Below are 13,824 nucleotides of genomic sequence, written 5' to 3' on the forward strand. Positions count from 1 at the left end.
CTTCATGTCAGTGCCTTGGGTCAGATTCTCTTCATTTCATGACACTGTCAATGCCCTTATCCCCCATTTTTATCTTATTCTCTTCCAATCTCTCCTCTGAAGAGCTGGCTTATGTAGTCCTCCTCAAGGCTCCCATGAAAATCAATGTGTTGTCACTTTATTTTAGGATTTGAATCATGTCCCCCATAAGACTATTTGCTTCTTATCAACTATATCTTATTCATCTTTATTCATTGAATTCCATATTCTAGCATACTGCCTTGCATATAACAGAAAGACTGCTTTAGTGTAATGATTATTAGAATGGTCTTTGAAATAAAAGAATCAGATTTTGAATATCAGCTTTGCTATTTCCTAACCTTTGACCTTGAACAAGTTGATTTAAACTTTCAGACTCCCCTGGTCTGTAAACCAGGGATATTATCAACCAACTTTACAGGATTTTCTAAAAATTAAATGAAATAAGTATATCTTAGTACTGGGTATAGCCGATAAAAAGGGCTCAATAAATGACTGTGGGTGTTTTTTCAGTTGTTGTTGTTAATAGCATTATTAATGCCACCATATTACTACTATTTGCTTAGTGAGCGCTTGTTAAATGAACGAATGATTAAATGAATGAAAAGGTGTTTCTGTGGGACTGATCAGAGACATGCTATAAATGGTACAACCTAAATGGCCGATCAGGAGCAAAGGATATAGGATTCTTTGACGCAGTAAACAAACACTAAGAAGCTCTGGGGGACGCAGTCTTACTTAAGAGATAGCTATGTACGTAAGAGTTACACTCTTCACCTCTCCTGTTATCTTGGTCAGCCAAGCCAAGAATCTAGTGTACTCAAGACAAATGAAGATATTCTTAAAATATCACCTCCCTACCAGCTTTCAGGAATAAACAACCTATTTTTGGTAATGTTTCAAAGATTTTATTGAACATCTAGATCTTTTGATATTCCTGATAACTTAAAATGTTTTCTTTCTGAATAACCTTGATTGCAGTCCTTACAGTTGGCAGAAAAGGTCTGACCCTTCTTAAAGGTTCACTTGTGATTATCATACTTTATGGGTTGGTATAAACATAGGAAAACGTGTATACTACAGATTTTCCTCTGAAAAAAAATTTCTCTTCTTGGAAAAAAAAGGGCAGTTATATTGATATTGTAAAAAATCAATAAAAAGAAACCTCAATTAAATAGAGTCAGGATACCAGAAGATGGAGCTCTCATGCCCTGTGATGAGAGCAAAGCCCAACAGAAAGAAGACTCCTCTTCTTTCCTGGCAATGATTCAGCCAATAAAAAGCCATGGACTCTTAGTTTACTATAGTCTGCCAACCTCCTTTTCCTCTCTATAAAAGAGTTCTCCTTCCCTTGTAAAGCGAGAACTTGCAGCACATGGCTTGCCATGGTTATAGATCTCGAATTGCTGATCACAAATAAAACCATTTGTTTTAGGTCAACATTTTGGTGGCCTGTATGGGAATCAGAGAAGACCCCCAATAGCTCCAGGGCTGGTGAGCAAACAGGTGCAGTCCCCACAATTGAGTCCACTGTGCTCACTGATTTTTCTCACAGACCCTGGAGTTCGCAGACCCATGTTTCTCCAGGATCCGAGCTCATATCCTCTTTGCATTTGAAGCTCTCCAGGCTTTATCTGGAATCTATTTTAAGGTTCTGTCTTCCAGGTTAAGGCCTTGTTCTGCATGAGGGTACTCATTTGGCACTTTGGTCCGACTCTGAGATCAGATTGTTTTAACTGAAGCTGGCTGAGAAGCCTCTAGCCTGGCTTCTCCAGGACCAAACTGTTTCCTTAGAACTGTCTGGTATTAGACCTGCGAGCTGTTTGAGTTGCGAGCTGTTTGAATTGAGCTGCTTAAGCTGTTTGAAAATTGTTCTTTTATTATAGAGAAAAACCTCTGAGAATTGGCACCCACCAGTTCAAATATTTTGAGGGCAACCCACCCCCACAACAGGTACTTCAGCTGATTTTGTGTTTAAAAACCACAGTCCTTCCTCACGGGTATTTCCAACTAAATGGACCAACCTGACCAAAGGCAATTTAGAATATCAATGGCCATTATGGGAAACTTTTGAAATCCCCTAATTAATTTTCTTAAAACCAAGCTGGATTACAATAGCTCAAAAACTTCCAGAGCTGAATGGAATGACTATTTTGATTTGAAATTTTGAGGCTTCCCAATGTTATCAGAAATCTAAAATTGACTCTCTGCAAAATAAGATTTTAAGATTAACTGAGGCAAATGATTAAAGAAAAACAAAATAGCTTCTGAAGCTTCAGGCTCTTCTCCCTTAGCTTCTTCATCTCAGGTTCCACCTCAGGTGCCATCTTGTCTTTCTCCCTCAGCTCCTATGGTCAGACTCTGCCTCTGGCACAAACTTCCTCCTTCCTTTTATACTGTCTATACCTCCTCTGTACCCTCAGTGCCCCCATACTAATTTTCTTGCTAAACTTCCCCTTTTGTCTGAAACTCTCCCTACTCCCTCTTCCTTTGAAATTGCCAGAACCTGTTGCTTTAAAATTAAGCCTTCTGAGGAGCCAGAGGCTAAACCCTTAATTTCTTATATTCCCTGGACTAAAGCTGAACTGTGAGCAATAGTCAAAGGTTTTCCCAAAGTAACAGAAGATCTTCATAGATTTGCTGAGGAATTTAATATAGTCATTCACACTTGACAACCTGGTTTCTCTGACTTACATCACCTAGTTCATACATTTGTCACTGAAGGCCAGGCCCAGCATTGGATAAAAACTACTAATTGGGAAAATCTTGAAAGATTTTAAAATTACAAGTGGGAGACCAGCCCAGTAACTTATTATATGATCACACTTAAGCAATCATGAGGCGACTTCATCAGGTAATTCCTACGGCTTTTCCAAAGCCTGTTGACTGGAACAAAATTCAGGCTTGCACACAAAAATCTGATAATCCTGTTTATGACTATTACAATCAACTTCAGATTGTTTTAAAAGAAAGTTCTGCTCTTCTTTCAGATGTGGATTCCACCTGGGTATCTGTTAACTCTATGTTTATTACTAGGCTGAACTGGGTCCTTTCCTTTCTAGTAAAAAGGAGCAGGATAGAATGGAAAACAATGTCTACTCCAGATTTAGCTAACCTGGCAAACCAGCTCACTCCAACTCTAGGTGGGTAACCCTGCCCCCCCCCCCAAAAAAAGACTACTAAAATTCTTAATCTTCAAATCCAGCAACTAAAAGACTCCTAAACAAAACCAAAACCCTCCTAGTTTCTGCTATTATTGTGAAGAGCCAGGACATTGGAAAGAGACTGTTAACAAGTGTAAGTACTTCAGGCCTTCAGCCCTCTAACTAGCCTTTCCAACATCTGCCCAATTCTCAATGACAGGACTCTGATAAACTACAGGGGCTCTTCCCAATCCTCCCTCTCAATCGACTTGGAGAAACATTTCTCCAGATTGGGGATGAATCTCTTCTAGTCTTAACTGACCCTGGAGCCATACTCTCAATGCTCAACCCCACTACTATAAAGCAGTCCCTAAAACAGCTCAAATAGTGGGCTTTCTAAAGAGCCTCAAGAGTTTCCTCTCCCTGAGCCTATTCCCTTGTTTAGGCCCTTTGAGAGACGCACACCCTTTTCTCCTTAGTTCCTCTGCCCCTATTCATTTATTAGGTTGAGACTTCTTAAAGAAGTATCATGCTGGAATTTCTTTCTCCCAAAAGGGGGAAATAATTCTAGAATTTAACAATAGTCATCAAAGTAACCAATCAGGTGAATTAAATGATCCTTTGACATCTTTTATTTGTTTTGCCTCTGATGGCACTAGAGCTAATTCTGGAAACACTGATCATTTGTCCCTAGTGAATCAGCTGCCACCCTCCTTACGGGCAAAAACTCCAATTGATACTGGCAAAATTCACAGCGCACCTCCCATCAAGATTCAAATAGAGCCCTCAAAACCACTTCCAGAATTAATATTCCATAAGAAAAGAAGCCCTTAAAGGCATAAAGCCATAATAGAACATTACAAGGCTCAAGGCCTCATTATCCCTTACACCAGCCTGGTAAGAAAACCTAACGGCTGAGGGTGGAGGTTCATCCAGAATCTCTGAGCAGTAAACAACATTGTTATCCCTTGACACCCCGTTGTTCCTAATCCCCGTACATTACTAACATCCATTCTTACTGGAAGTAAATTCTTTACTGTTACTGATTTATGTAGTTCATTCTTTAATATTCCAGTTGATGAAGCTGGCCAATACCTTTTTGCTCTCACTTGGGAAGAAAAACAATTCCCCTGGACAGTGATGTCCCAGGGTTTTGCTGAGGGTCCTTCTAATTTCTCACAAATCCCAAAGGCTGATCTGGATTATATAAAGTTCCCTAGAGGTTCTACTTTGTTGCAATATGTGGATGATTTGCTTCTTTGCTCTCCTTCTCAATCATCCTCACAGGAAGACAGTATTCACTTGCCAAAGTTTTTAGCCTGAAAGGGACATAAGGTTGTCAAAGAAAAATTGCAGTTTGCCCAAACCCAGGTTCAATATTTAGGGCATCTGATATCAGAACAAAAGCTACATGTAGATCCAGATACACTTCATGATGTCCTAAGTTTTCCCAAACTCCAAACTAACCGCCAACTGCAAAGTTTTCTCAGCATAGTTGGTTACTGCCAAAATTGAATTCCAAATTTCTCTCTTATGGCCAAACCTCTGTATGCTTTATTAAACAATAACAACCATGACTCAAACTTATGGGAAGAACCAAACAATATAGCCTTTAAGGCCTTAAAGTTGAGTCTGATGAACCCGCCTGCCCTTGAGAATCCCAATTATCAAATTCTCTCTTTTCCTTTTTGTATATGAAAAGGAAGAGAATGTCCTTGGCGTACTCACCCAAAACCACGGGGTCTACCATCAACCCACACTGCATTATTGCCAATAACTGGACCCTGTGGCACAGGGATATCCCGCTTGCCTTAAAGCCATTATGGCCACTGCCCTTTGGGTTAAGGCCACCAAGAAAACTGTGGGATCCCCTCTAACTATTTTTGTACTTCATGCAGTAGAAGCCCTCCTGAATTCTCATCACCCTCAATATTTCTCAGCCAGCTGCCTCACCTCCTATGAAGGAAGTCCTTTTGTTAACTGCTCCTCGCATAACTCTTTTATGCTATCATAACCTTAACCCTGCTACTCTTCCCCCCTCTGTCACGGAAGAAGTCCCTCTTGACTGCTTAACACTGACTGATCACCTCCTGACTCCTCATGATGATTTACAGGAAAGATCTCTCAGTAACACTGGCTTCTCATGGTTCACTGATGTTCTTATTTAAAAGGTAACAATGGCAAATATTATGTTGGGTATGCTTTGCAACTCCTTTTGATGTTGCTGAGGCAGCATCTTTGGCCCAACAGGCTGAATTATACACTCTCAAATGGGCTTGTACTTTAGCTAAGGGCAAAACTGCCAATATTTATACTGACGGTACACACTTTAAGAGTAGCTCATGATTTTGGAATACTGTGGAAGCAACGTGGCTTCCTTACTTCTAGCGGAAATAAAATTTTAAATGGCTCTTATGTTCAGGAATGCAATATTTTTATCTGCCACTTTAGCTATTACTAATATTCCAGGGCATTCTAAACTTTACTCTATGGGAGCTAAGGGAAATCACTTTGCTGACATTTCTGCAGGGAATGCTGCCCTGAAAGGGGCTAACAGCATTCTGTTGGTCCAAAGGAACATTTCCCCAGATGATAACTTAGAAAAACTGGCTAAAGAAACCCAACAACTGGCCTCAGAAAAGGAAAAACAAGATCAGAAATTCAAAAATTATTGGTTTGATAAAAAGAGAAAGCTCTGGTTTAGACTAACTAACAACCCAGTCCTACTGGAGACTCTAAAATCCCCATTCAGCACCCCTGTACATGCATTAAACCACTGGTCTACTGACAAAATGACAGCATTCATGAATCAGTATTGATGGGGAAACATTGACAAATCCACCAAAAGTATCTACCTCACTTGTCCCACTTGTCTGAAATACAACCCAAAGAAGTCTGTTTGTACTGCTCCTAAACAATTTAAACTGTCCAATGGACCACTCAAGTCTGACAACTTGCTCTGGCTCATGGATATAAATATGTTTTAGCAATGGTCTATGTGTTTTCGCATACAGACAGGCCTCCCTTGCAGACAGGCTACTGCTTCTTCTGTGGTTAAGGTCCTTTTAGAAAAGAGTATCCCTACCTGGGGAATTCCTCTCAAATTTCATGGTGATCAAGGAACACATTTTACTGATCAGGCACTTCAACGAGTCTGCTATTTAGCCAGTTTTACAACACTTTCACTGTGCTTTCCACTCTCAATTCTCGTTTAGGTGAATGCGCTAATGGCATTATTATGACTCAATTGGCAAAATTTGTAAAGGCCCTCCAGATACCTCGCCATTGGTCCTTCTAAATCTCAGATCCACCCCTTTTGGAACTCATAAAGCTCTCACCCTTTAAGACAGCCACAGGATGCTCAATGCACTTGGCTCTTGCTTCTTTTGACTCACAACTGATAAGAGGAGAGATACTCCAATATTGCAAAGGCCTAATTGCTTCTATTAAAAATAACCATGTTTTGGTAGAGCAATCTTTTCATAGTGTACTTGTGGGAGATGATGACCTTAAACGTCACCTGGCAACCTGGATATTTCGTCTATTGGAAAGAAACACCTCCAGAAGAACTCTCTTCAACCTCACTGGAAAGGCCCCTATCAGGTACTGCAAACCAGCCCTTGTGCTGCCAAACTCCAAGGAGTGGACTCTTGGATTAATGTGACACACTCAAAACTGCACTGAACCCTGACTGGCCCTGCACATCATCTGATGACCTGAAGGTAAAGATTTCCCATAATTGAAGCCACATCTGATGAGACAGCTTTCCCAAGATATCCAGACCAGGCCTGTTGGAACCTTGTCTGCCAAACCTCTGATGATGACATAACACTTCAGATGCTCTCCAATCTCTATGATCTTTATAACATAGAGACTTTAGATTAAAAGTGCCTGAAAATTCTTCCTCCTACCTCTCCTTGATACTTGAATGTGACTTCAATAGGTTTCCAATCTGTACTTTCTCTCCAATGTGAGACACCACACCCAGCAAAGGCCCCTCCTGGCATTAAGGGACAAAAAGCCACTGAAACCAGAAAACCTGATTCTTGATCAGCAGTGCTTTCAGAGAAAGACCTTGATCAAAAGGGGTAAAATGTAAAATATTAACAAACAGAAACTTCAGTTAAATAGAGTTGGGAGACCAGAAGGCAGAGCTCTCATGCCCTGTGATGACAGCAGAGCACAATATGAAAAAGAAAGACTCCTCTTCCTTCCTGGCAAGGACTCAGCCAATGAAAAACCATGGACACTGTTTACTACAGCCCTCCCAACTTCCTTTTCCCCTCTCTAAAAGCATTCTCCTTCCCTTGCTGTGCAGGAACTTGCACGTGGCTCATCCAAACTGCACTGATGACCTTATTAAGCCTTTATAGCCAATATATGAGTCAGAACACATTTTGTTTTCATTTATTAAACTTGACTCCATAAGTAAGCAAAGGAGTTGAGCCTATAGTGATTATACCCCACTTCTCTAGCTTGAGGAAAGGATCCAGTGAGAAGCAGGATCTCCTCTAATGGGAGAGGAGGCAAGAGTGAGGGGAGAACTGTAAAAGGTCTGACTCTCTGGGATAACTGCTGGAATTTCCATCAATCCAGTGCATGCTATTCTAAAACCAATCCTACTCCTATGGCTCTCAATGAGACTAAATAGATGGGGACCCACAAAGCTTAGCCATCGGTCTACAAGGATCATGAAAACTGTCATCTAAAGCCACCCTACTCCTGAAAGGAAGAATACCTGATCTTTTTGTCCTAGGGCCATCTCCCTCTCTCTTTTTTTTCCCCTTCTCTCTCTCTTCTTAAATTCATCCAATAAATAGGCCTCATTTTCTTAGAGTATCCAGTATCAAAGAATGCTTCAGTCAGCCAAACAATTCTAGTGACTTAGCAAAAACTGAAAGAGGAAAGAAAAGATTTATAAATACTGCAAGTTAGCCCAGAAGTAATCCTGCAACAGGCTGTTAAGAACTGCCCATTTGTTGTTCCTCTCTTCACACTTATCAAGAAGGTAGTTACAGGCAGTCTGAGAATGACCAATAGAATAGAAGAAACCAGATTTTCAAAATGGAGGTACCAAATTATGACCAAAGTCAAGTGGTCTCCACCTTTTTTTCAGTCTGAAAATGTCTAAATTAAAAGCTTTGTTTTCTACATTGCAAGTGCTATATTAAAGATTAGTTTCAGTAAGCCAAAAACAAACAAAAGAAAAACTGGGGCTAGTTTTTATCTTGATAAACTCAATATAAAAAGCATTTTTGGTTTTTCCTTGATATATACAGCATATAACTATTCCTAACTAGAACACCTGATGAAGAAAGTAATCAAATTATGAATTTTTAAAAAATCACCTTGGATGAAATGACAGACTCTTCCTGGTCAGCATTTTTGCACTTTTTTCCTGTGTCTTGCTCTGCTGATATACTTTCTGTACTTCCTGATGAAATTAATCGCTTTCTTCCTTGCTGTGTGATGTTTACTTGGGTTTTGTCTTTGCAGATTCCTTCTTTTCCACTTTCTTGGATTACATTATTATCTTAATCACACACAAGTATATAAACACAAAGAAAAAGAAGAAAATTATCTCCTGTACCTTCAAATGTCAATAATCCATACCAAAAAAAAAAAAATACAGAAGGAAAGAAAAAGGATAAAAGAGCAAGTAAATTTAAAGTTCTATTTATATTAAGGCCAATCTCCCATCTGAAAATGCATATTTGCAAATCTCGAAAAGTATTAAGCAGCACCATGGCCAAGAGCTCCAGCCCTGAAGTCATCCTGGCCAAGATGCTAATGTGGGCAGGCTCCATCCTCTGTTTCACCTCACCTTTCTCAACTTTGGTTTCATCATCTGGAAAAAGGGAGTTATAATAATAACTGATGGAGTTATTAGGAGGAGTAAATGAGGTAAGATACATAAACTCTCAGAGTACCACATGTATGTTAGTTATCATATACATTTTTTTAAATTTTGGCATTGAATTTCTCTAACAGAAAATCTGACATATAACTATCCAATGAATTTTACATACACTTACTGAGCCTCTATCATCCACAGTGAGGAATACAACTTAAGTTACCTTAGATACAGATTAAGTACCTAAAATAACTGAAAAGGAAGAGCAACCTCTACAAACTTCACTGATAAAGAAAACAAGTCTCAACAACAATGGACACTGCATTGCCATAATACTTATTCAAGGTTCAATGTAGTGGGGAAACTTAAATCAGCATCATATTTTGTTAACAAATTCATGAATTGTCTAATCAGAAAAGAAAAAAGATCTGCTTATTTTAAGAGGAAAATCTTCATGGTTAGTTGTCTTTCTCCTCTACTTCATGAGGGCAGAGACTTTCTGTGCCTTGTTCATTGTCCCCCATTTTGTGTCTCTAGTATCTAGACCTATGCCTAACACAAAACTGATACTCAATGAATATGTTTGAGTAATTGAATTGTTAGCATACACAGAAATTGTCCAAAGATCCTTTGAGAGACTGGATACAGGTATGTAAGGCAACCTGTAGTCACTATTTTAATGTTCTAAAGCAAAGGTTAGCAAACTTCTGTAAAAAGCCAGAGAATAAATATTTTAAGCACTGTGAGCCATATAATATTTGTCACAACTACCCAACTCTGCCTTGTAGTGTGAAACCAGCCATAGACAATACATACATGGATGAGTATGGCTATGTTCCAATAAAACTTTCTTTACAGAAACAGGCAGTGGGCTGAATTTGGCTCATGGGCTGTAGTTTGCTCAGAGCTGTTCTAAAGGATATTCAAATGCCCTGAAATGACACACCCTCATTAAACTCAGAAAAGAAATACTAATAGAATACTGTCCATATTATTGAACAGGAAAATCACTGAACCAATATAAAAGTAATGTATTTATCAAAGGAAACTTATGAAAAAACTATCTAATAACTAAACTCAGCCTCAATTGTTTAAATCTTTGTTTTGAATCTAAATTAGGGAACATTTCACATCATTTTAGAAACTGGCAGAAATAGGACTAAATAAAACTGACTATACAGTTTGGTGAAGCAAATGACCAAATATTACAACAGTTATGAATTAGTGAAACCAAGGGAAATAATCAACTATGATACTGTTTACTATGCTAGGAACTAAAAAACTGTATATTAAATAAGGCACAGCTTTTCCACAAATGACAGTTCACCACATTCCAAGTGTCACAGATGTATATAAAATTCTAAAATTAAATATATATATGTTTAAAATATCCAATTCTTTAAAATTCCAAATGATATACTACAAATATCCCTTCTAGGGACCAGAGCTCTTTTTTTTTTTTTTTTTTTTTTGCATAGGAAGAAGTCATTTTGATACTGTTAAAATGTTCTTCACAAAGTGTACATAAAATATGTAAGTTAATTGGCTCGTAACAATCTTTATATCTGGCATATAAAATATTTTTCTAAATCCAGGATAGGTATACTTAAATGATAGAAATATAAAAGAAATTAGCTATTAGAGCAAATCAGTTTATTTTAAACAATTACTAACTGCATTTACTTACATGATCAGTTACACTAATACTATATGAATACTAGATCAACTATATGCATATATGTCATTAAAATCACAACCATCCAATTTTATCTTCCAAAGAAACCACTCCTAACAGTTATAGTAACAATTTGATGCATATCCTTCTCAACTTTTTCATAAGTATAAGCAAATATATTTACAAATACATAAATATATACAGGGCTAAAAGTATACATGCTATTATTTCTCTGGGATAAATACCTAGAATTGGAATTTCTGGACCAAAATGTTTTATACATTTAAAGATCTAAGAGATATTGGCAAATATCTCTATTTAATGTCTCTAAATAACTTTAAAAGGCTATACCAACTTATACTTCCACCAACCATGTTTGCTGATACCCATTGTGGTCAGTACTGAATATTATCAATTGCTTAGATTTTGATGAGCTTAATAAACAGAAACTGGTATCTGGTTGTTTTAATTTACATTTCCCTATCTGATAGTAGTCATATATTTATTGGCTGTTTGTATTTATTCTTCTGTAGTACAGCATATAAAATGCCCCAAATTTCTACCAAGTTCTTTCTTTTGTGTTACTAAGTAGACAATCATTAAAAACCTTCTATCTATTTTATAACTGTGACAGATAATATCTCCCAGTATATTGTTTGTCAGTCTGCTATTTGCCTCTGACTTCGTTTACAGTGTCTTTTGCATTAAAATTTTTTTTTACCTTTAATCTAAATAGATCTGCCAAATTTTCCCTTATGGTTCTAGGCTCCCCATCATCTTAAGAAAGTCTCCCAGAAGTAATAAAAAATATTTCCCCATATTTTCTTCAAATGCCTTAATAGTTTCAATTTTTACATTGGTTATTAATTCAATAGAAGTTTATTTATGAATATGGCATGAGCAGTGAGTGCTCTATTATTATTTCTTCCAAATGGAAAGCTGATTCTCCCAACATCATATTTAATAATGATGCATCCTTTCCCCATCAATTTAACTGATAATTTCTTATATATTAAATGTGTGTTATTCTAATCTGCTTTGGGGTGTTTCATTCTTTTTTACTGGTCTAACTTACCTATTCCTATGCCAGAACTATCAACTACTAAAAGTAGGCACCAGCCTAGATTGTGAAAAAGGAAAGTTCTATAAAGAAATGAATATTTCTGTCATTCAGACTGTCCTTGAGCATATATAAAAAAATCTCCTAATGCACTTTATACAATGCTGACATAGCTCTAATGTCAAAATCTGACATGGATGGCACAAATGGAGAAAAATACTAACCACACTTATGAATATAGATACAAACCTCCTAAACTAAATATCAGCAAATCTAGCACAGCATGAAAATAATAAGTCACCACAATAAAATTAACTTATTCCAGGAACACAAGCATGGTACAACATTAGGAAATCTACCAACATCATTAATTACATTATCATATGAAAATGCAGGACTGTTTCTATAACAAAATTTCTTTTCAAAGAATTCAACAGTTATTCCTGAAGGAATCAGTCAATCACCCTAAACATGATGAGTATCAGAATCAAATACCAATCATATTAAGTGCTGAAACACTAACAGAATTACTGTTAAAATCAGGAATACAGATGCCAATTTTATCCATTTTTATTTAAAATTTATAGGATCTAACTTATGAAATAAATGTTTTTAAAAGCAGTAAATAGATCAGAAGAGCCAAAATTATCATAATTCTGTAGATATGACTATACAGCTAGAAAATCCAAGAGGCTAAAAAATGATTAGAATTAGATCATTTAACAAGGATGAAGTAAATGTTTATAAAGAATAAGAAGAGCTTTAAGTAAACTGAACCATAATCAAATTAAACAATGTCAGTTAAATATTTATAATGTGTATTGAGTTGTCAAACAGAAAATATTCAGAGTACAAAATTAAGTGTAAACTAAATGGTTTGGGGACTACTTACTACTTCAACCTTTATCAGCATGTGCCATTTTTCATAACTCCATGTTGGAGGATTAGAAGATGGGGAAAGAATACTAAAGGGTTGCATGATAACCAGTGAAAATATAAAAGCTGCCTTTTCAATCTAGCAAGAGTGTCATACCCTAGGAGTTCTAACTTGTCCTGGGGTCTAGAAGGTTGAGGAAGCAAATGGAAGCAAAGAGAGGGGAGGCTCTAATACCCTTTGCCCAAATATTTATATTCACTTACCAATCACTAAGGGACATGGAAAAATTTTAGCCCAGGCCTGAGAAGCTCATGATAACATCTAAGGGCTAGTAGCTGGGGACCCAGAAAAGTAAATAAATTAGAAGTATACTGGTTGAAAGACAGAAAGGATAGCCTGATCACAGCAAACATTCACGTACATATAAGAATTAAACTAACAGTTAAACTGAGAAAAGATCTAGGAAAGAATGCAAGGGCATATTAATAAAATAAAAAGCAAAACCCAAACCAAACCAAACCCCCAAAGCATACAGAGGGTAAATTCAGGTGGCCATCCAGGTATAGTGGTATGGTTCAGAGCATGGGCTTCAGAGCCAGACAGAACTAGGTCTCAATTATAGCTCTGGCATTTATTATGATCTTAAATAAGTTAGTTAACATCAGTTAACATTATTATTTGTCCTGTAATTAATGTCACAGATGGTTCCAAAATATCAAGACGGTTTCAGATAGTCTAAATAAAGATCAATGAACACAACAGAGTACTAAAGCTGCAAAAGACGTAAGAAAGTATCCTACATCTAAATGAGCCTAAAATGCATCTTGGAAATTGATTTTTCAAAATCATTAGCATCCGTCTATTGACCTGGATGATATATTACTTAAACAAACAGAACAATAACAATAATAAAAACTACACAGCAGAAAAAGTCAAATTATTCCAACCTTTAATTAGCTGGATTCAAGTACGAAACTGTCCTTTACTTCTAGATCTTTCTGTCTTTAAAGGAGTTAAGTAACCTAACTTCGCTTTTTTAAGTATTCCCCCAAAGTCTGAATTTTTAAGACATGCCTGAATGCAAAGACTTTTTTATCTTATTTTGAAGCGTTAGCATTTTAAGTATATTATGTACTATATAATATTCCTGTCCAAATCAATGTCAAATTACTCTCATTTGTATTTTCAAGGTGAGGT

General features: G+C 37.0%; 1 protein-coding gene across 4 annotated transcripts in view; it reads right to left on the reverse strand.

Annotated features, from left to right (window-relative positions):
- APLF (aprataxin and PNKP like factor) overlaps positions 1 to 13,824 on the reverse strand; it is an 82,021-nt gene that overhangs the window by 28,767 nt on the left and 39,430 nt on the right. For all 4 annotated transcript variants that reach the window (XM_073791298.1, XM_019943189.3, XM_019943188.2 and 1 more), the window contains one exon: positions 8,510 to 8,694. In XM_073791298.1, the coding sequence (XP_073647399.1) occupies positions 8,510 to 8,694 (185 nt within the window). The remainder of the gene's footprint in view (positions 1 to 8,509; positions 8,695 to 13,824) is intronic.

Source organism: Tursiops truncatus, chromosome 14 (assembly GCF_011762595.2).
Source record: "Tursiops truncatus isolate mTurTru1 chromosome 14, mTurTru1.mat.Y, whole genome shotgun sequence".
NCBI lineage: Eukaryota > Metazoa > Chordata > Mammalia > Artiodactyla > Delphinidae > Tursiops > Tursiops truncatus.